Source organism: Aquarana catesbeiana, linkage group LG02 (genome assembly GCF_042186555.1).
Source record: "Aquarana catesbeiana isolate 2022-GZ linkage group LG02, ASM4218655v1, whole genome shotgun sequence".
Taxonomy (NCBI): domain Eukaryota; kingdom Metazoa; phylum Chordata; class Amphibia; order Anura; family Ranidae; genus Aquarana; species Aquarana catesbeiana.
The window spans coordinates 327,926,903-327,951,862 of NC_133325.1; the positions used below are offsets into that span (position 1 = coordinate 327,926,903).

General features: G+C 41.1%; 1 protein-coding gene across 1 annotated transcript in view; it reads right to left on the bottom strand.

Annotated features, from left to right (window-relative positions):
- The window catches only part of CYBB (cytochrome b-245 beta chain), a gene marked incomplete in the record, with an annotated part of 63,887 nt that extends 39,412 nt beyond the window's left edge, over positions 1–24,475 (bottom strand). The window contains 7 exon segments of the mRNA XM_073614821.1: positions 5,364–5,493; positions 10,723–10,913; positions 11,690–11,835; positions 19,370–19,454; positions 20,595–20,705; positions 23,006–23,101; positions 24,355–24,475. Coding sequence (XP_073470922.1) covers positions 5,364–5,493; positions 10,723–10,913; positions 11,690–11,835; positions 19,370–19,454; positions 20,595–20,705; positions 23,006–23,101; positions 24,355–24,399 — 804 coding nt within the window.
- Between the last annotated feature and the right edge of the window lie 485 nt (positions 24,476–24,960).

Genomic DNA, 24,960 nt, shown 5'->3' on the forward strand with positions numbered 1-24,960 from the left:
CTTTCGGCCCAGGTGCATGGGAGCCGGTCTGACAGAAGCCAGCCATTTGGCTGGTTTCTGTCGGACGAGTATGCTGGAAAAACAGCAGCCAACTGGCTCCCGATCAGGCTCCCAGCCAATGGAGTGTTCTGGGGGTGGGTGGGGGGGCGGCTGTCCCCCTGTCAGAACACAACAGCTCAGCAGTTCAGATTTCTGTACTAACGTTAGATGGTTAGTACAGCAGCTCTGACCGGAGCTGGCTTGTTCTTTTGTTCAACACAGCGAAAAAAAATTATAGCGGGGGTTATTTACGAAAGGCAAATCCACTTTGCACTACAAGTACAAACTACAAGTGCAAAGTGCACTTGAAATTGCACTGAAAGTGCACTTGGGAGTGCAGTCGCTGTAAATCTAAGGGGTGGATCTGAAATGAGGGGAAGCTCTGCTGATTTTATCATCCAATCATGTGGAAGCTTAAATGCTGTTTTTTCTTTTCCTTGCATGTCCTCCTCAGATCTACAGCGACTGCACTTCCAAGTACATTTTCAGTGCAATTTCAAGTACACTTTGCACTTGTAGTTTGCACTTGTAGTGCAAAGTGGATTTGTCTTTTGTAAATAACCCCCAGTGTGTAACAGGCTTAAAGGTTATCACATGTGCAAGGAAATCTATCTTCATTCAAAGTGTGTAAACCCAACCCGTCAATTTCTCATATTTGCTGAGCTTTGGTCCTCTAAATATATCATTGAAAGTGTTTGGTGATGTGGTTTGTGTTTAGTGTAAAAATGCCTGTTGATTTTGCAGAACTCTTGTGAGCTGCTAACCTCCTGAAATCTTTGCTATATAAAGGAGAGATAAGGGAGATAAGGAAAAGTCTAAGTTCTTTGTGATGCAGCAGAAATGAAGTAGGTAGGGCTGGCATCAGTGGTTTGGAATTCAGAGCCACCTGTTGTCATGTCAAAGAGGAAGATAAGAGCACACTATATTTCTGGCACATCGAAAATTACTTTTCTGTACTCACAGGTGGATTAAAAGGATTACATTTGGGGAAATATACATGTATTGCAGAGATGTACAAAGTTAAACATATTTAAAATTTGCCTTAACTGAAATACTTATACCTCTTCCAAGCTCTGCCGGTAAAAATACCCCCCTCTTATTTTACCTTTAAAAGGTTAAAATAAGAGGGGGTATTTTTACCGGCAGAGCTTGGAAGAGGTATAAGTATTTCAGTTTTCACTTTAAAAGCCTAAGCTTTATTTACCCGCTTTATCTGGGCGCAGAAAAAACTCTGCACACCCCACACTCAAATATCCCTTCCGAAACAATTTGGAGGCCTAGCATTACCTGATATCCGTAAATATTATCAAGCAATACACCTGGGAAGAGTAATCGATTGGAGACACCACTCTAGCTTAAAACTCTGGGTTCAAATATAACAAAGTCAAACCACTATCCCTCTGAAAGGAGCATTATGTTGCTATGACTCATTACCCTTAGAATTAAAATCTCACCCCCTGATTAGGACACACATTGCGACAATGCTCACAAGCTACCTTTGCAGCGTCCCTGATGACAAAAGAATCGCCACTGACCCCGATTCTTGGACATCCCCATTTGCCCTCAGGATTATCACCGACATCATTCCAAACATTATGGAACAACAACTGTGAGCATGCTTTCAAGTTTGTGATTGGGGGAAGATGGCCCACCATTTCGGAATTGAGGGACCCCACAGGCCCCTTCCAGCTCCCGTTCTGGTGTGCAGCACAGATACACCACTTCCTTCATTCCATACCCAGTCCCCAGAACTTCACCTGACAGCTGAACACCTTTGAGGAATACTGTTCTGGAATTGACTCGTTGCCTCGGGTCCTTTCCAAAACATATGCACTGCGTAATACCCCTTCGGAACAACCACAACTATCATGCCTAACAAAATGGGAAACAGATCTTCACCGCACCTTCACAGCGTCTCACAAACAAAATATGATAAGATTCTTCCTCAAATCATCACTGTGCACCAAAATCCAGAGACAAACTTCAAAATCCTAACAAGATGGTAATTAACGCCCAGTCAATTGCATGCCATCTTTCCTGAGACGTCAGCTCATTGTTGGAGATACCAAAGTGACATAGGTACAATCTTACAAATCTTCTGAGACTGCTCTAGACTAACGGAGTTCTGGACAGTTGTCTGCAATATCTCCCAAAAATGTACAAACTTTCAGATCCCCAATGATCTGGCATTCTTCCTACTGCATGTATCAACAATACCTACTAGAGCAGGGATATGCAATCAGCGGACCTCCAGCTGTTGCAGAACTACAATTCTCATGAGGCATAGCAAGACTCTGACAGCCACAAGCATGACACCCAGAGGCAGAGGTATGATGGGACTTGTAGTTTTGCAACAGCTGGAGGTCCGCTAATTGCATATCCCTGTACTAGAGTCTATAAAAAGTCCATTCTGAGACATCTGCTAAATGCAGCAAAATCGTGCATCCCCTTGTTCTGGAAGCAACAAAGCCCACCGACCGCTGCAACTTAGCTGAGGAAAGTGGAAGATATCAGAAAAATGGAAGATCTAATTCTTATGGCACAAAACAGGCAAGAGGTTTACACAAAAACCTGGAACCTATGGAATATGTTCATACTTTTAGAGGAAGGAAAAGCCCTGTATGGGACATAAGCCTTCCAAGCGATTACAGGTGACAAACCGATCCTGGTGTCCTGAGCCATAGCCACCCCTAACCCCACACCCCCTACCTTCCTTATTTGTCCAGTGGCATAAAAACTGCACCTATAATAATATCATGCATTTGTATGTGAAAACATCAACTTGCTTTCAACACATGCAATCTTGGTTTAAGTGTTAAAACTAGACTTAAGTATATATTAGCAAATCTGTTAAAGCGGGTCTGCAACCGCCCCCCCCCCCCCCCTCCTGTTTTTTTTTCACACCCCTTCCTTAAGATGGTATCTGCACATTTCAGATACTCACCCATCGAGCAGATACAGTGATGTCACACTGAGATCCTCTCATGCCCAGTCACAGCTCTGTCCTGCACTGCCATGTTCTTTCTGAAGTCATCTAGAGGCCCACCAGCTCTTCCTTGTTCAGCGGGCGGGCCTCCCGATTATTCACCATTAGACTTGCTCCTTCTCCTTTTCTGAATGGCTATGCCTCCTGGGATATGTGATGTGCAAATCCCACGAGACACAGCGGGCACAGCATGATACCTTCAGAGGATGGAAGGGAGGGGAAATAGTGAAAGAGGGCAAAGGTTCACATCAAAGATCTGCCCATCAAACACAAAGATTCATCTAGTCTATTGTTTGATGGGGAGATTTCATATTTCCTTATTATTATGAGTTCATGAATATCTAACAATGAAACCAAAATTTGGTTAAGGGGCTACTTAAGGCCATAAGGATGGTTTAACCTTAGCTGACTTTATACTAATAGAGTGTCATTATGAACAGACCAAATTACCTTAAAAGGTTATGTTGCTTTCAAGGGGGGGTTGGTCAGATGTTACCAACTAGTCCTGTATACAGGGCCGTCTTTACCGCAGGGCAAACAGGGTAGCTGCCCTGGGCCCAGTCATTGTTGGGGGGCCCAAACAGCTTCCTGCTGGAGTTCCGCCACCTCTGGCGCTGATCACGCTGGCTGCTCGCTACTGTAATGCGGGAGAGGAGCCCTGCTTCTGTATTTACAAGTGATAGTGCTCCTCTCTGTGCGGCTGTTCAGACCCCTCCCTGCTCCACACATCGATCTCTGTGAGAGCAGAGGATGGAGGGGTGGGGCATCTATACATGCGGAAGCTTCTCCAGAGACTGGCAGCCTGCAGTGCACAGACATGCACGGGTCTTCTGCAGCACCACTCTGTTGTTTGGGTGAGGTGAGCTCTAAACTTTATTTCAAGGGAAGGTTTTTTCTGTGGGGGGCTTGGTGTTGGACTTGGATGTACAGAGCCATCCCTCAACCATGCATTATGCACATAGTACACCCCTTAATCCTGCACTCTGAACATAGCGCACCCATGAATCCTGCACTCTGAACATAGCACACCCCTCAATCCTGCACTCAGAACATAGCGCACCCCTCAATCCTGCACTGTGAACATAGCGCACCCCTCAATCCTGCACTCTACACATAGCACACCCCTCAATCCTGCACTCTGCACATAGCGCAACCCTCAATCCTGCACTCTGCACATAGTGCACCCCTCAACCCTGCACTTTGTATGTAGTACACTCTTCTGTATATAGTTTACTCCTGAACTCCTAGTATGTAACAGGAATCTTTATGTAGCGCACCCCTCAACCCTGTACTCTGCACATAGTGCACCTCTCAATGAGCAACAATGATTTGCAGTAACCACTAGAAATAAAAAAGTGTGGGTAACAAATTACCCAAAGGTGAGAAACCAGTTATTGGTAATGATGTACGGTAACCTCTAGCAATCAATCAGTGAGCGGTAATGATGTTCAGTAACCACTAACAACCAATCAGTGAGCGGTAATGATGTGCAGTAACCTCTAGCAACCAGTGAGCAGTAATGATGTACAGTAACCTCTATCAACCATTTAGCAAGCAGAAATGATGTGCTGTAACCTCTAGCAACTAATCAGTGAGCAGTAATTGCAATCACTGCCTGATCTGCTGCAGTAAAACAATTTTTGGGGGGGCAAGAAAATGTTTGCCCATGGTTACAATCAATATTAAAGACGGCCCTGCCTGTATACAGCATACCACAGCCAAAATTTGGAATAGTCAGTCTTCTAACAGAACTGCAATAGGCATGTATCTGCCCTGATCATCTGCCAAGCCATTAGAAAACGGTCAGAGACCCTTGGAAGAGCATCTATATTCTACAAATAGCTTAGTATTCTTGTTACATTTTCTAATATTATTACATTTTTTTATCTTTATTTTTTATCTGTCATTTCTTTATTAAATGCTATATACAGTTTAATTCTACCTACAAGTGTTTGTGTCTCTCTTTGCACATCTCAAAAAAAAAAAATGTAAACTATCACGTAATTGTGATAAAACATTGTTATACACAGGTTTACTGGGAACAATTAACTGAGGAAAGGGGAAGGTTTACTAAAACTGGAGAGTGCAAAATCTGGTGCAGCTTTGCATAGAAACCAATTAGCTCTCAGGTTTTCTTGTCAAAGCTTAATTGAACAAGCTGAAGTTAGAAGCTGATTGGCTACCATGCACAGCCGCACCAGAATCTGAGTGCTCATTTTTAGTAAATCTCCCCCAATTTCCACAAATTGGGGAAAAAGGCCCACAAATGGTTTCGTGATTTTTTGTTAGTTCAATCTAAAAATAGTTATATTTCATTTATCAGAGGAAAATACCTTACCACTGGTTCATTTCCATCAAATTGAGGTATAGGACAATTCGGATCTTGACCCCACTGAGTATAATTATTTTTGCACAATTCAGGATTATGTACTTTACGACTATCATTAGTCTGTCCTCGTACTATCTTCCTAAAATAATCAAATACATAAATAAAAAAATAAGAAGGAAATGATAATCAAACTCTATATATAGTTCACATTTAAATAAGTCAGTCTTATGATGTTGGGTTTAAAAGAGGAATAATATGGGAGAAAATTTAATTACTTAGTAGAACTCTAAAGAATAGACTTTTAGCATGACATCCATGCTCATTGTTTCTCCTAGTGACTGCCACCTGATTGAAGGGAAACACAAACTTAAAGGAAATGTCAGGGCAGATTAAAAATATTTAGTACATCGCTACAAAACATGCATATTTGTCATTTGTATCCCTTTAAAGACTGTGAGTGCCTAACTTCTTGCTTGAGCTGACAACTCAAACTGTTTGATAAGCCCTGCCTAAGTTCTCTCTTCTGGGCTACAAACACCAGAAATATGTTATGGCAGCAAGGGGAGAGATAGGTGTTCAGCAGTCAGCGCAAAATTAGAACACATGCCCACTGGATTTCTGGCAGATTAGCAGGTATTTTTCTGTACTTGAAGCAATTGTAAAGGCATAAACATGCAGAAATGTGTATGTACTGCAGAGATGTACAATATACTGACCAAAATTATAAACGCAACACTTTTGTGTTTGCCCCTATTTATCATGAGCTGAACTTAAAGATCTACGACTTTTTCTATGTATACAAAAGGCCTATTTCTCTCAAATATTGTTCACAAATCTGTCTAAATCTGTGTTAGTGAGCTTTTCTCCTTTGCCGAGATAATACATCCACCTCACAGGTGTGGCATATCCAGATGCTGATTAGACAGCATGATTATTGCACAGGTGTGCCTTAGGCTGGCCACAATAAAAGGCCACTCTAAAATGTGCAGTTTTACTGTATTGGGGTGTCCGGGGGGTCCAAAAACTAGTCAGTATCTGGTGTGACCACCATTTGCCTCACACAGTGCAGCACATCTCCTTCGCATATAGTTGATCAGGTTGTTGATTGTGGCCTGTGAAATGTTGGTCCATTCCTCTTCAATGGCTCTGTAAAGTTGCTAGATATTGGCAGGAACTGGAGTACACTGTCGTAAATGCCGATCCAGAGCCTCCCAAACATGCTCAATGGGTGACATGTCCGGTGAGTATGCTGGCCATGCAAGAACTGGGATTATTGCACAGGTGTGCCTTAGGCTGGCCACAATAAAAGGCCACTCTAAAATGTGCAGTTTTACTGTATTGGGGGGTCCGAAAACCAGTCAGTATCAGGTGTGACCACCATTTTCCTCACGCAGTGCAGCACACCTGCTTTGCTAAGAGTTGATCAGGTTGTTGATTGTAGCCTGGGGAATGTTGGTCCATTCCTCTTCAATGGCTGTGCAAAATTGCTGGATATTGGCAGGAACTGGAACACGCTGTCATGTACGCCAATCCAGAGCATCCGAAACATGCTCAATGGGTGACATGTCCAGTGAGTATGCTGGCCATGCAAGAACAGGAATGTTTTCAGCTTCCAGGAATTGTGTACAGATTCTTGCAACATGGGGCCGTGCATTATCATGCTGCAACATTAGGTGATGGTTGTGGATGAATGGCACAACAATGGGCCCCAGGATCTCGTCATGGTATCTCTGTGCATTCAAAATGCCATCAATAAAATGCACCTGTGTTCGTTGTCCATAGTATACGCCTGCCCATACTGTAACCCCACCGCCACCATGAGCCACTCGATCCACAACGTTGACAACACCTCTCCAAAGTGCCAGACACCATTGAATGTGAGCATTTGCCCAAGTCGATTACGACGAAAAACTACAGTCAGGTCGAGACCCCGATGATGGCAAAGAGCATGCAGATGAGCTTCCCTGAGACAGTTTCCTGACAGTTTGTGCAGAAATTCTTTGGTTATGCAAATAGATTTTTGCAGCAGCTGTCCGGTGGCTGGTCTCAGACGATCTTGGAGGTGGAGGTCCTGGGCTGGTGTTGGTACACGTGGTCTGCTTATGTGAGGCCGGTTGGATGTACTGCCAAATTCTCTGAAATGCCTTTGGAGACGGCTTATGGTAGAGAAATGAACATTCAATTCAAGGGCAACAGCTTTAGTAGACATTCTTGCAGTCAGCATGCCAATTGCACGCTCCCTCAAAACTTTCGACATCTGTGCCATTGTCCTGTGTAATAAAACTGCACATTTTAGAGTGGCTTTTTATTGTGGACAGCCTAAGGAACACCTGTGCAATAATCATGCTGTCTAATCAGCATCCTGAAATGCAACACCTGTGAGGCGGATAGTATATATACAGTATCTCACAAAAGTACACCCCTCACATTTTTGTAAATATTTTATTATATCTTTTCATGTGATAACACTGAAGAAATGACACTTTGCTACAATGTAAAGTAGTGACTGTACAGCTTGTATAACAGTGTAAATTTGCTGTCCCCTCAAAATAACTCAACACACAGCCATTAATGTCTAAACCACTGGCAACAAAAGGGAGCACACCCCTAAGTGAAAATGTCCAAACTGGGCCCAATTAGCCATTTTCCCTCCCCGGTGTCATGTGACTCGTTAGTGTTACATGGTCTTAGGTGTGTTAAATTTGGTGTTATCGCTCTCACTCTCTCATACTGATACTGGTCACTGGAAGTTCAACATGGCACCTCATGGCAAAGAACTCTCTGAGGATCTGAAAAAAAGAATTGAGATGGCCTAGGCTATAAGAAGGCTATAAGAAGATTGCCAAGAAGCTGAAACTGAGCTGCAGCAGGGTGGCCAAGATCATACAGCGGTTTAACAGGACAGGTTCCACTCAGAACAGGCCTCGCCATGGTCGACCAAAGCAGTTGAGTGCACATGCTCAGCGTCATATCCAGAAGTTGTCTTTGGGAAGTAGACATATGAGTGCTGCCAGCATTGCTGCAGAGGTTGAAGCGTGAGGGGTCAGCCTGTCAGTGCTCAGACCATACGCCACACACTGCATCAAATTGGTCTGCATGGCTGTCATCCCAGAAGGAAGTCTCTTCTAAAGATGATACATAAGAAAGCCCGCAAACAGTTTGCTGAAGACAAGCAGACTAAGGACATGGATTACTGGAACCATGTCCTGTTGTTTGATGAGACCAAGATAAACTTATTTGGTTCAGATGGTGTCAAGCGTGTGTGGCGACAACCAGGTGAGGAGTACAAAGACAAGTGTGTCTTGCCTACAGTCAAGCATTGGTGGTGGGAGTGTCATGGTCTGGGGCTGCATGAGTGCTGCCGGCACTAGGGAGCTACAGTTCATTGAGGGAACCATGAATGCCAACATGTACTGTGACATACTGAAGCAGAGCACGATCCCCTCCCTTCAGAGACTGGGCAGCAGGGCAGTACTCCAACATGATAACGACCCCAAACACACCTCCAAGACGACCACTGCCTTGCTAAAGAAGCTGAGGGTAAAGGTGATGGACTGGCCAAGCATGTCTCCAGACCTAAACCCTATTGAGCATCTGTGGGGCATCCTCAAATGGAAGGTGGAGGAATGCAAGGTCTATAACCACCAGCTCCGTGATGTCATCATGGAGGAGTGGAAGAGGACTCCAGTGGCAACCTGTCAAGCTCTGGTGAACTCCATGCCAAAGAGGTTTAAGGCAGTGCTGGAAAATAATGGTGACCACACAAAATATTGACACTTTGGGCCCAATTTTGACATTTTCACTTAGGGGTGTACTCACTTTGTTGCATCGGTTTAAACATTATTGGCTGTGTGTTGAGTTATTTACACTGTTATACAAGCTGTACACTCACTACTTTACATTGTAGCAAAGTGTCATTGCTTCAGTGTTGTCACATGAAAAGATATAATAAAATATTTACAAAAATGTGAGGGGTGTACTCACTTTTGTGAGATACTGTATATATATATATATATATATATATATATATAGAGAGAGAGAGAGAGAGAGAGAGAGAGAGAGAGAGAGTGTGACATTTTGGAATTATTAGCTCAGTGGCAGTGCTTCCCAGTGACTTCAGTCTGTTTAAGGGCTTGCTGGCCTACTTTTATTAAAAAAGAACAAAAAAGTTCACAAATAAATCAGATACCAATGCAGAGGTTTTCATCATCACTGTAAATCACAAAACAAAATACTTCAGCCTCTTGGCTTTTCTTGCCACACGGCTGCTTCAGCCCTCAAGCCTAGGCCTTAAGTCTGATCCCCAAGAACAAAGCACACAGCTCCCTAGACTCAAGCTCTCTCATAGCTTGAAGTGGTTCTAAAGCCTTATGGTTTATCACCTTAATGCATTCTATGCATTAAGGTGAAAAACTTTCCGTGCTGCAGCTCCCCCCTGACCTCCCTTTTTCTTACCTGATCCGATAAGGCAACGTGCACGACAGCAGTGGCTCAAGACACTGTCTTCCTCCTCATTAGGCAGATTGAAAGCAGAGGGAGCCATTGGCTCCCGCTGCTGTTAATCAAATATTGTAACACAGGAGCAGGGAGGCAGGGCTGAGACCCACTGTCTGTGTCAATGGACAAAGCAGCGTGGCTTGGGACCAAGCATGCACGGGAGCCCCCATGGGAGCACCCACCGAAGGGGAGGGGCCTAGAGCACCGGCGGGGGTCCCCAGAAAAAGTGGATCAGGGCTGCTCTCTGCAAAACAATTGTACAGAGCAGGTAAGTATAACATGTTTGTTAAAAAAAGTTTTTATATCACTTTAATCTTTTAGCTCCTGAAGTCACTGACTTCACCAGCCCTTTGCAAATATGCATGCTTTGGCTGGTCCTGTGCAGTCTCATTGACTCCTGGAAAAGGTTGGAGTCCCCCTGACTCCTATGCACAGACCTTCTGTCTCTTGGGTGAAGCACCAGGCTATTGTCAGGTCCTAGATTATAAAATCTGTGAACACCTGTCCACATACCCTGTTGGTCTTTGGCAAGTCCTGGACACTGGGTTGGAGATTTCTTCTCACCCAAAGTACTTTGAGGTCTCTGAGCCTCAGACCCTGATCCATAAATTACAAAACCGGAGAAATAAGAAAAAACACCTTTTTCTCCTCAAACCGACATTCTGGAGATACTCAAACTGTATTCTTGAGATCCCTGTGTCCTTTTCTCCTTCTTCCAAAAGACATACTGGTTCCATTGACAATTGTTACAGGTATTTTTCCACTCAAAGTTAAATATTACACAAAATTATTAGTTACTTTACTGGCTATTTCATATTGAACAAGAGACTTGTGCAATGTTGTTTAGTATAGATATAAATTCAATGCTTACCCAACTCCATGGATAACAAGACCAATGAAGAAGATGACAAAGAGATGGTGTGTGTACCAAAACACTTCAAAATATGATCTGCGAATGGTTTTTGTAGAAGAAGTAATTATTAGAATAAGAGCCAATGTAATTACTACTCCAGTGAGGCCAGCAAGAAAGGTAAATGCCACATTTAATCCTCCTATTGGATTCTGTAAAAAGTAAGAAGATTTTGTTTAGAACATTCTATACTTTAGCTGCCAGATTTACAAACACCATACATTCGAATATCATAATACTTGCACATTAAATGTGTGCTTTTAAAACCATAATACTGATTAGAATGGGTCTATAGTTCAACAACCAAACACAATTCCACTTTTATTCTCAAACATCAAATGATACATGAAATTGGATTGTTTTACCAAATACTAGATGTTGGTATATTCATTATAATTCCTTATTTAGTTGACCCATCCCCAGAACATGCACACTGAAGTATTTACATATTCTGAACAATCAGTAAATGTACTTTAAAACAACCCTCATTTATCTATAAGCATTACCATATCTATTATCATTGTGGAGAAATTAATTTTCAAAGTTCATAGCTAGTGATGAGCTAAGACTAAAACCCGTGGGAGACTGTTTCAAGATAGCAAGCCACTGGCACAATCAGGTGCAGCCAAGGAATTCCCCACCCTGCTGCTGAACATAGCAACATTGACCTAACATGGCAATGCCAGCCCAGTAACCAAATATGGCCTTGTAGCCATATTATGACAATGATGTCACCGTCTCACTCCCCTTGTTACTTGCAGCTACACTTCAGGAAATTCCCAAACCGCAGCTGATTTGGCCAGCAGATTACTATCATACGACAGTTCCCAGAAAACCCTAGTTTTCTTTTAAGCGAAACGTTTTCCTTTAAGCAATAAAAAGTTAATCAGCCACCATGCAACAGGTCCGGAATTGTTTTCCTACTTACTGGTACTTTTGATCGGACGAAGTTAAGGTAGGATTCATTACTCCTGTCCCCAAGGTCGGTAAGAGCAGCTACAATTGTGCCATTCGCTTCCACCCTGGCGTTCACCAGTCTTTCCACATTAAACAAATGGGCCACAGTATGGATAGCTGAGACAAGAAACAAAAACCTAAGTATTTGCATAGTATATAACAGTAACAATTATTGTTTGCTTTTCCGGTAAAAAATGTAAATTTTCTGTCAGTTTTGTAGCAGTTGTCACTAGGAAAGGAAGGTACAGTTAGCAATAAAAATTATTTCTCACCTTTTCTCACTCCAATAGGGATACAGATGACAACCTAGTTATATCCCTAATGTCTTGTATCTACATTTTGTAAACTACCGTAACATAATATATATCTGTTTTTTTCAGAACAGATAGGATTTAAATTTGGTAGCAGTTTTATGTACATATAATATTATTATTATTTTATAGATTTTAATTAGGTAGAAATGTGAAAATGTGCTATTATATTTTCTATTGTTGGTTTTGTCTTATTAGTTGCTTTTTTTTGCATTGATCCTGATCCAGCCACTTCAGTAACAGATCACTAATAATAGTTATTATCAGCAAGTGATAGATGACTACAGTAGAACACTGATTGGAAAATCAAGAGTGAAAAATAAAACAGCTTCTGGAATTTAAGTGTTATAGTTCATTCATATACAAATTACAGTGGGTTTTTTCGGTAAAGACTTATTGTATCAATATAGTAAATAACCTTTTTTTTGTGTTAATGTTTGCATATAATACCATGAGTAACTTGAGTACACACACAGAATGGTCAATAAATACTTCTAGGTCTTAATAGCTGCATTTGGGCTAGCATTTTAAAAAATACCAAGGCAGTCCGTGATGGTTACAGGTGTTTTTCAACCTCTGAAAGCACCAATCTTGAGGTTTATGGATAGCCTTTTTTTTTTTTTTTTGGATAGAGCAGAAAAGGGTAAGCACACCACATAACAAAAATGCTTTAGTGATAAAGTTGTAAAAAGTGTACAATGCAATACATACAATTATACACTAGGTACAAGTATTCAAGTAAGTCATATCACATATAGCATTATACAGCAATGGTATTTGCTCCACTATTAATTCCAATCTGTAACCAAAAACAATACATGCATGTATATACTGTAATTAAAGTGCGTACCACCTAGTCAAAAAGCAGCTGATGTTCAGAAATACATACAGGAATTCCGTACCTGGCATGGGGCTCTTGAGAAAGGGGGTTCTTAACCCAAAAATGTTGGGTTTTTGATTATGTTATTCATCCTCCTATCCAGTGCCCTCGGTCTGGCCGGGGCGGCAAACAAACCTGAGACATCTACCCCCCGGTCACTCCAGCCCGACACCCCACACCAACCCTGCCCCAGTCGCCAGCTCATGCACTCGCTGATCAGTTGGCACTTACCCCATCCAGGTCGCAGCTGCAGCTTCTCCCCTCTGTCTCCTCCATGTCCCGGCAGTCGCTGCTTCTCCTCCCGGCAAATCAGGTCTTCGGACTCCTGATCAATTCGGTCTTAGGACTTCCGGACAATCAGGTCTGATTGGCCGGGAGGATAAACAGGAAGACATTAGTGAATATTAATTTGTTAATGTCACACAACTGGTTGGGCTCAGGGTGCAGTGCTCTGCGCCCCGAGCCCAGACTTTTTTGAAGCCAATTGGAGCCTCAGGCTCTAATCATGTGCTTCAAAAAAAAAATCCCATTGAAATCCATGCATCCGGCGCCCTGTATGTAGATTATGGGCCGGGTGCATGGATTGGGGGGGCGGCGCCCCTGCGCCCCTAATGGATGGGCCATCACTGCTCCTATCTCTTTTTACCAGGGTCTGGCTCTGCTATCCTTCTCATTCTATTCTGGGTATTGAATTCCTGTATGTATTTCTGCACATCAACTGCTATATGTCTAAGTGGTGTTCAATTCATTTATACAGTATATATATATATATATATATATATGCATTTATTCCTTTTTTGTTAAAGAATGGAATTATCAGTGGAGCAAATATCTATGCTGTATTATGCTTGATTTGAAATAAGCAAAAAGAAAAGTCATCTAAGTCAATTAGGTGAATATGTGTTGCCATTTTTCATCGATCAAGTTAAAAAAAACTCTAATTTCCTAGACATTTTCTGTTGTATGGAAACTTAAAGTAGTTGTAAACCTTTATATATACCCAGTGAAGTGACTGGCCTCAGGTGATAAAAAGAGATTAAACAAATCCTCCTACATAAGTTGTACCTATTTATTTGCAGCTCTTTCTTCTCTACATCCATTTGAAGTGTTGAATTTTAAAGCTTGTCTGAGAGTTTAAAAAAAGGGGGGTGGAGAGCTGAAATTACACTCTGCACAGCTCAGTAGAGGAGAGCTTTGAGAGCTGATTGGAGAGAAGGGACACACCCCCTCAACACAGCACACAGGAACAGAGCTAAGGCTGTCAATCAGCTGGTTGTTTAAGTGGCTGTTCTAAATAGCATGTTGATTTTCCTGAAAACGCAAGGTTTGATCAGAGAATTAAATGCTTAATTAATCTAATCCCAGGGAAGAACACTGCTGCTATCAGTGTGGATATCATGATGTCTGCTCAGTGATTTATACGTGGGAAAAGCTGTGTGCCATGGAGACACTGGGCCTAAAAAGTGCCCTGTGCCCTCCTGCCACCAAATAGAATCCAATTCTTGTATATTTAAAAAATATGGTAGCAAAGGGGAATGAAATCTGTCCTAATCTTTATTACAGCAATTTTGATAAAACCATCAGCAGTTTTCATAACAGCAATAAAATAACTTTTTATGTTTTAGCATAGTTGACAACATTGTAAAAAAATTTATAGTGACACTTTTTTGTCTGTGGGCGGAGTCTTATTATAATTAGGGGGCAGGGCATTCATTTGTAGTTGTGACGTAGTGGGGGAAATAACAATGCGGCGGGTGAAAAATGGACGTGGTTTAAGCTAAATACTGGGCATTCCCAATAGAGTCCCTCCTTACACCAGGCATTCCCAGTAGAGTCCCTCTTTACACCAGGCATTCCCGGTAGAGTCCCTCCTTACACCAGGTATTCCCAGTAGAGTCCCTCTTTACATCAGGCATTCCCAGTAGAGTCCCTCCTTACACCAGGCATTCCCAGCAGAGTCTCTCCTTACATCAGGTGCCCCAGTGGAGTCCCTCCTTACATCAGGCATTCCCAGTAGAGTCCCTCCTTACACCAGACATTCCCAGCAGAGTCTCTCCTTACATCAGGTGCCCCAGCGGAGCCCCTCCTTACATCAGGCCTTCCCAGTAGAGTCCCTCCTTACACCAGACATTCCCAGTAGAGTCCCTCTATACACCAGGCATTCCCAGTAGAGTCCCTCCTTACACCAGGCATTCCCAGTATAGTCCCTCCTTACACCAGGCATTCCCAGTAGAGTTCCTCCTTACACCAGGCATTCCCAGTGGAGTCCCTCTTTACACCAGGCATTCCCAGTAGAGTCCTTCAGGACTCTACTGGGAATGGGAACCAGGCACCGAGATAATCCATCCACCTCACAGGTGTGGCATATCAAGATGCTGATTAGACAGCATGATTATTGCATAGATGTTCCTTAGGCTGGTCACAATAAAAGGCAACTCTAAAATGTGCAGTTTTATCACACAGCAAAGTGCCACACACGTCGCAAGTTTTGAGGGAGCGTGCAATTGGCATGCTGACTGCAGAAATGTTCACCAGAGCTGTTGCCCTTGAATTGAATATTCCTTTCTCTACCATAAGCCATCTACAAAGGCGTTTCAGAGAATTTGGCAGTACATCCAACCGGCCTCACAACTGCAGACCACGTGTAACCACACCAGCCCAGGACCTCCACATCCAGCATCTTCACCTCCAAGATCATCTGAGACCAGCCACTCGGACAGCTGCTGCAACAATCGGTTTGCATAACCAAAGAATTACTGCACAAACTGTCAGAAACAGACTCAGGGAAGCTCATCTGGGTCTCGACCTGACTGTAGTTCGTCGTCGTAACTGACTTGAGTGGGCAAATGCTCACATTCGATGGCGTCTGGCACTTTGAAGAGGTGTTCTCTTCACGGATGAATCCCGGTTTTCACCGTACAGGGCAGATGGCAGACAGTGTGTATGGCATCGTGTGGGTGAGCGGTTTGCTGATGTCAACATTGTGGATCAAGTGGCCCATGGTGGCAATGGGGTTATGGTATGGCCAGGTGTATTCTATGGAGAACGATCACAGGTGCATTTTATTGATGGCAGCATGATAATGCACGGCCCCATGTTGCAAGGATCTGTACACAATTCCTGGAAGCTGAAAACATTCCTGTTCTTGCATGGCCAGCATACTCACCGGACATGTCACCCATTGAGCATGTTTCGGATGCTCTGGATTGGCGTATATGACAGCGTGTTCCAGTTCCTGCCAATATCCAGCAATTTTGCACAGCCATTGAAGAGGAATGGACCAACATTCCCCAGGCTACAATCAACAACCTGATCAACTCTAAGCAAAGCAGGTGTGCTGCACTGCGTGAGGAAAATGGTGGTCACTGGTTTTCGGACCCCCCAATACAGTAAAACTGCACATTTTAGAGTGCCCTTTTATTGTGGCCAGCCTAAGGAACACCTGTGCAATAATCATGCTGTCTAATCAGCATCTGGATATGTCACACCTGTGAGGTGGATGGATTATCTCGGCAAAGGAGAAGTGCTCACTAAAACAGATTTAGACAGATTTGTGAACAATATTTGAGAGAAATAGGCCTTTGTGTACATAGAAAAAGTCGTAGATCTTTAAGTTTAGCTCATGATAAATAGGGGCAAACACAAAAGTGTTTATAATTTTTCTCAGTGTATATACAGTATCTCACAAAATTGAGTACATCCCTCATATTTTTGTAAATATTTTATTATATCTTTTCATGTGACAACACTGAAGAAATGACACTTTGCTACAATGTAAAGTAGTGAGTGTACATATTGTATAACAGTGTAAATTTGCTGTCCCCTCAAAATAACTCAACACACAGCCATTAATGTCTAAACCACTGGCAACAAAAGTGAGCACACCCCCTAAGTGAAAATGTCCAAATTGGGCCCAATTAGCCATTTCAGTGTGTATATATATATATATATATATATATATATATATATATATATATATATATATATATATATGTGTGTGTGTGTGTATACAGTGGCAGTAAGAAGTATGTGATCCCCTTGGAATTAACTGGCTTTCTGTAGTAATTTGCCAAAAAATTGATCCTCACCTGAGTCACAACAATAGACAAAAACAATGTGCTTAAGCTGATAACACACAAACAATTCTAATCTCTTGTGTTTTTATTGAACACACACATTAAACATTTGCAGTGATGGAGAAAAAATTAATTTGAGTGCGTAGACTAATTACCAACAACAGCTACTTGGAGTCAGTAGTTTGCACACCTCAGGTCCAATTAATGAAATGAGTATGAAGGTGTGGTTTAGAGCTACTTTGATTGATAAAAGACACTCAAACATTTTAAGATTGCTATTCATAAGAAGCATCCACTGATGTGACCCATGCCTCACAAAAAAAGAGCTCTCTGGAAATACACAATCGTGATATTATTTTCCTGAAAATGATCTCTTTTGCATATATACCGGTGTATATATATAGCTAAAAACATTATGAAAGACTAAAGTTCCTCTTTAAAAGGGGAATTCCTAACTATATCATTCTACTTCTAAACCATACTAAAGTCCCGAAATTATAGTTTTTAATTACTGTTCCTTTTTTAATTTTTTTGTATCATTTGTGTGTTTATTCCTTAACGTGAGCTGCTCTAAATGTCTCGGACAACTTATATTAATTTATTGTTGGTGTATAAGAGATACCATTCTGATTTTATTCCTTAATAATAATAGGAGGTGATGACAAGTCTACACAGACAAGATACTTAGAAACACTTAGAAGAATACTTAGAAGAATTATGGCATAGAAAGTTGTCCATCGAGTCGGTTCCTTATTTATTTTGTTATGGTTTTTTAACTGTTTGTTTCAGTATAGATCTATGTCACAAGCATGTTTATGCTCATCTGCTAATTGGCATGTAAAATTTACACTCACTCAATCTAAGCTTAGTTACCCTGTATACTGTAGGAGGGAACTGCTTTATCTTAACTAGTTCAGATCCACGTTATAGCTAAATGATGGCTACAGCACGGATCTGCTTTGCCGGGAGTACGTCTATTGACACGCTCCCCTTTCAAAGCTGACCACGCCTCCCTGAAGAAGGCTCACGACGCGCGCTGTGATCACCCGAGTCAATGAGACTCGGGTGATCACAGATCTGAGTAAGGGGCCGATCCTGGCCCCTTACCAAGTGATCAGCTGTCAGCCAATGAGGATCAGTAATCTACTTTTTTTTCTTCTCACGTTGACAGCGTGAGAAGAAAAAAAGCCGATTGCTGGCTTCTGTTTTAAGGGACATCGGTCCCGAAGAGGAAGAGCCTCTGTGCCCACCAGTACCGCCTGCCAATGCCAGCAATCAGTGCCACAAATCAGTGCCTACCAAACAGTGCCCACAGTACATCAGTGCCACCTATCAGTGCCCACAAGTGCCACCTATCAATGCCCACCAGTGGTGCCAATCAGTGCCTCATCAGTGCCACCTAGCAGTGCTGCCTCTCAGTGTCACCTACCAGTGCCGATCAGTGCCCATCACTGCCACCCATCAGTGCCCAACACTGCCACCCATCAGTGCCAGCTATCAATGCCACCTATCAGTGCCACCTATTAGTGCCCTTCGTGCCACCTATCAATGCCCTTCAGTGCTGCCCATCAGTGCCACCCATCAGTGTCCACTAGTGCCATCTATCAATGCCTACCAGTGGTGCCAATCAGTGCCTCATCAGTGCCACCTAGCAGTGCTGCCTCTCAGTGTCACCTACCAGTGCCGATCAGTGCCCATCACTGCCACCCATCAGTGCCCATTACTGCCACCCATCAGTGCCCATCAGTGCTAGCTATCAATGCTACCTATCAGTGCCACCTATTAATGCCCTTCGTGCCACCTATCAATGCCCTTCAGTGCCACCCATCAGTGCCACCCATCAGTGCCCACTAGTGCCACCTATTAGTGCCCATCAGTGCCGCCTTATCAGTGCCCATCAGTGCAGCCTTATTGGTGCCCATCAGTGCAGCCTATCAGTGCCCATCAGTGCAGCCTATCCGTGCCGATCAGTGTAGCCTCATCAGCGTACATCAATGAAGGAGATAAATTACCTGTCTGCAAAGTTTATTAACAAAATATAAAACGGTTATGTATTTTTTTTTTTTTAAAAAGGTCTTTTTTAATTTTTTTAACAAAAAATGAAAAACCCAGAGGTGATCAAATACCACCAAAAGAAAGCTCTATTCGTGGAAAAAAATGATAAAAATTTCATTTGGGTACAGTGTTGTATGACCGCGCAATCGTCGTTCAAAGAGTGACAGCGCTAAAAGCTGAAAATTGGTCTGGGCAGGAGGGGGATTTAGGTGCCCAGTAAGCAAGTGGTTAATTATGAAGAATCAGCAGGTTTTGATTGTAATAAACAGGTAACATAGAGAAGAAAACTCTTAAACACAGCATTATATGACAAATCAAATGTTACCAACCTGTATGCAAGGCAATCATCCATGCCACCATTTTGTGAAAAGTGAGGTTCCTATCCAACTGTCTTCGTATACTTCTCCCACAACACTGCAGGTACAGAAAAGCATTTCATAAACCATAAAGCAAGAAATAATTTCTTGCCCAAGAACTATAAACAAATATATAACAAAATACCAGCATGGGACAATAAATGTAAAAGACAATGTAATGGAACAAAGAAAGCTACGAACAAAAAAACATATTTCAGCTGATTTGACCAAGGGAGATTAAAATCTGGTGCACTTTGTACATCATTGCTTTTTTTTAATGATAAAAGGTACCCTATAAGAAAAGCACTAGACCTAAATCCCCAGAGGTGCCTGGAAGACAAATATACATGAGATGCCATTGTTGGCATGTGTCCAAAAGTCCATTCTGCATGCCAACAACCATGTTTTTGGCAGTTGCATACTTTCTGAAGGCAATCAGAATTGTAAATGTTTTAACCTTCAAAGTTTTGAAAGCCAATAGTACCAATGAACTGAGTCTTTTTTTGAAAAAATATTGGAATGCTGCTGGTTTGACCTGAGACCATATCTTGGGTACAGGTGAAAACATATTTTTCCTTGTGGCAGTTTTTTGTCACAGTGACGGTGTCTGCCAGACTCTCTCTTCTAATCATAAGTGCCACAAAATCTATTGATCTTGTGACACAATGCGATGACCTACTTTTGGTAATACCTATAATAAAACAGAAATTTATTATGTATTTGAGGTACAAGTTAAGCTTGAAAGACAGTCCTCTTTAAATCAAAGTGAACCTATCAATACAATTCAAACTTTTTGAGAACAAATAATGTGAATGTCAACATTATCAAATCATTCTCTTATCTTGCATGAAGGAGAACCTTATTCCTGTCATGAGTAAAAAACCTTCTCTTTCCCAGCTACATCTCATCAATGAGACTTACAAGTCTGTTGATAAGAAAACATCACCCAGAGCACCAGGGTAATCCTTTTTTTTCCCTATCACCGTTTTAAAGCTGTGTAAAGGTCTCATGAATGGTATTATGTCTTTGCATTCATATGCTTCAAACAGAACACCAAATTAACAAATTCTCTACTATTAAAATCAAATAGGCTGAGCAAGAGCCATGGAATGGGATTGAATTTGTCATACTATCTATTTGGGAACTGGAGCAATTTCTTTCCCTAACTTGGTTAAGTTCATTTTAACTATATTCTTACCGCACTTGATCCACGGAGAAAGGAAAGAAGGTTTCGACATACTGGCAGTAAGATGAGCAGGCAGTTAAAGTTCAGGCACGCTGCTGGGGCTCTGGCCCAGGCTAGGGCTGACTGCAGCACAGGATGATAAAAAAAATGTATTTTAGTGTACAAATATAAACTCAATATGATGGCAAAAGGCTTTAATAAAAGATATATAGAAAGAGTCACCAGGAGCCAACCGTCTGACAGGAACTACTGTGGGTATAGGTGGTGTTCCAAGCCCAGTCTCACAGTAATAATTAATTACCAGCTTTATCAGATTTTCCAGTTACGACAGTACGATCTGTATGTTGTTTAATGCCAGAAATGGTTTGGCTTATTTGCACTCCACAACGCACATACTTTTACTTAGGAAATATCTATATTTTGTGTCTCCTTTGACAGCATGGTAAATGGCATCTTCCATCTCTAGCATTATGGACACCTCATTGATGACCATAGCAGATCCTTCTCTTGCCAAAACAAGGGTAGTGCAGGTACACATTTCCCCAGTATTTATTAGTATTTAAAAAAAAAGCAGCTGATGCCTTTATAAGGGAGGATGCGGGCCTCATCTCCTGCCTGAAACAACACCCTCCTGTCCTTACCTCATGAAAAAAAATGTCTCTTTCTACTCTAGTCTACTGTTGCTGCATTAACTTTGTAAATATAAAGATATAACAGATGCCAAATTCTGGCCAACAGTGGGTGCCTGGTGCTTTACCCTTATATACTGTATAAATCTTTGTCATAGATAGTTGCATGGTCTCCTTAAAGCTCAATTGAAATTTCAGTTTAAATCACCTAAATACATTGCAGGTGCATCAAAACAATATTAGGGAAATGCACAAAGTGTGTTGTGAATGCCCTTTAGGGTTTTGTTGGTCCCCTGCACCAAAATTGCTAGTGCTAGCACCAGAGTCATGTACCTGTCAGAAACAGGCACATGAATCTATCAGAGGCTGCCATTCAGGTTGGAATGTCTATACTGGACACTCCTTCCTCAGTGAGCTCCCTTCCTGGCTGCTAGTGACTATCACATAGACAGGCACATGGCTGAGAATTTTCTAGTGAGATAGATGAATCCTGATGGGTAACTAAGAGACTAGTTTCCCATCAGGTCAACTGCTATGGAATCTACCCACTGCTGTGTGCTGTCAATCAAAAGCAAGGTAAACGTGATAGGAAACTAGCTTCTTAGTTCCCCACAAGGCTCCACCCACCCAACAGGCACTACGGCCATAGAGACTAGTCCCCATCAGGCCTGCCTCCCCTGTTATTTGTCATTTTAAAAACATGGGCATTGCCATATTTGAGTAATAGCATTGCCAGGATCCCATCCCTTTTGCTTACATTTAGCTTTAGCCTGGGAATCTCTGCCTGACAGCTGAATGAAGCCAGGGATAGAGCCCTGTGTAGGAAGCTGTCACATTCATGACTTTTTTTTCATTTTGGAAAAAGCAAAGGAGGGTTATAACCTCTGTCAGATTTTTTTCACCATTTGATTCCCATTGGGGAGATTTACCTTCACTTCTTGTCCCATAGCCAAACAGGAAATGAGAGAAGATGAGAGGAAAGTAACGCAGTACTGTAAAAAAAAAAATGGCCTGGTCATGAAGGGGGGGGGTAAATCTTCCAGAGGTCAAGTGGTTAAAGCCACGACCTGAGTAGAAAAGTCTGTCTCCTGCCAACATGCTGCTGAGTTTGACCCTCGCGCTCTCTCTGTGGAAGCAGTGATCTCTCTGTGGAAGTCCGACACGCCCTCTACTAAGTCACAGCTCACAGCCACAACTCTAAAATCAGCAGGAGCATGAGCTTTTTTAATTGGAGAGCTCTAGTTTGCTTTCACACAGCAAGGGTCCCACTTTGGAGCATGCTGACAAGTAAGACAGTGAACACCCTTTGTTTTGGTATAACTGCAATGTATTAAGCTTTTTAAACTAAATATAGATTGAGCTTTAAATGGTATATTTGCTATCCATATTTCAAATAGGAATTCTCAGTCAAAAGGAAGACTATAGCTACCTATGGTCAGCTTTAAACTTTTTGTTTATAAACCTACATTTAATAAGAAAGCACACCTATATACAGCATCTGTCAAGAAAGATAAGATTTTAAAATTACAGTACTAAAAAGGTAAGAAATAAAAGATAGGTTTCTTTACTCATCTTTAGACTTTTTATAAATATATAGATAATAAAAATGAAACAAATCAATGTATGTACAGGTTATATAAAGTTTAAAAATCAGTACTGTACTATAAGAAGAGTTGTAAAAGCTGGTTTCTGTATTTCATCACTGATAATGGAACGTAACATTAAGACCTTTCATTAGAGTTAATGATCAGTTTTCAAAAAGACAGTAAGTGAAATGGCAGCACAAGTACTTACTCCATAAATCTCTCTAGAATAGATATATCGTGGACCTTCATCATAGACAAGGTAAAAATTCCAAAATAGGTATGCATTCAGTCCAAGCCATGCCAGCTGAAAGATAATATTACAATCAATTAGGCACTTGTCTTGTTTATGCCATTGATGTACAATATATGATTTATTACCAAAATTTTAAGTTTTTTATGTTCAAAATAATTTTAATAACAACTCCATTTAAAAGTAATGTGAATGTAAATTCTTAATACAATATAAAGCGTGAATGCATGCTGAGGAATGCATTAAACAAATGCACAAGATTAACAATCTTTATTATTAGGCATGTACAGGAACAAAAAAATTTTTTTTTTGGACAACCCATAACTTTCCCAGTAAATCCCAGTAGAAGTTAACTGCATAAGTCTGGCTCAAAAAAATTCTCATAAAGGTCATCCTAAATAAATTGCACTCAAAACTATCATTATCAACTAAAATATTTAGTAGAGTAACTTATACAGTACATATAACAGTACATGTGATGAAGAAGTACAGTAATTTGTGAATTTCTAAGGGTAAAGAAAAGTTTTTATGACAAGTTTTTGTGAATCGTTATGCAATTTTTCTTTAATGTGCTTAATTATTGCTAAATTGCGCATCATTTCCATGTGATATGTCTCTTCAAATTTAACATCTTTTACAAGGCTGGTTGTTTACAAAGTATGCAATGCTTATAACCCACATCTCACCCCACTGTCAAAATCTCTCATCGACAACAACAAAACAGACAGAGAAAAATTGCTTTCATTGCGGTGATATATGTACTGACAGTATGACGTTTTATGTGAACCATTTTCAATGTTGCAGCCTTGCATTGTCTAAATGCTTTAATGTTTGATACATTTCAAAACTCAATAAAATGCACCTTTGTGAAAGAAAATAAAGAATTTATATTAAAAAAAAAATGCATCTTGTACACAATATGAATATGAGGCTTTATAAATAAACACTATCATGCAATTGAAATGAAACATTCTGTATATAGTTTTTAGTGTATAAGGTTTTTAGTGAATTGCAACTTTTTCAGTCTAGCAAAATCTAGGTGTATTGAATACCTTGGTATAGGTATTCCAAGTTATTTAGTATTGCAGACAAAAATAATTTTCAGCAGTGTGGCTTTCCTTAGCAGAGTTAGCAGCAGCTATTTTGGTACATTATGGAAGTTTAAAGTTTATAAATTAATATGCAGTCACGGGTAGACCTGTCTTGCATTATATTGAGCTAGTAAATTTATGTTTTCTGTTAAAATTTGTAGCACTAGCTATTGCATTTACAGGTGCTAGAGTATATGTATAAATATTCTTACTCACAATAACAATGATGGAAAGTCCTTCGTTTACCACCCAGTTGCTCATTCTGGTACTGTGTCTGACCACCAAGGAACTTCCACTGTGAACACACAGCTGCAGGAAAATATATCTGTGAGGAAGTGAAAACAGATAATCAACAAGCTGTTTCCTTTTTAACATAACCTTCCCCTCCCCTTTGATTGCAAAAAGGAAATCACATTATTAAGATCTATATCTGGAGGCAAATTCTCACCTTGTTAATTTAATAAATGCGCAACATATATCATATATCACTTTTCAAGAGAATTTGCCCTGGAGTTTAGTGAATGTGGTAAAATTTTATTTTGCAAAGAATACTTATTTGTGCAAGCATAAAGTAACAAAAATAGCATTTTTGCATGCACGTGATTGGATGATGGAAGTCAGCAGAGCTTCACTACATTCACTAAGCTCTGGGGAAACTTCCCTTGCTATATGCAGTCTATTTGTCTATAGTATATCAAGCCCATAGAATACGAGACTTAAAATGATTTTGTTATGTTGAATTTGCAATGTGGCTTTAATTTGTACACACCGAAAAGTTGTCTGGATTGCGCTGCTTTAGGTTATGTTTTTTTGCCCTTAGTG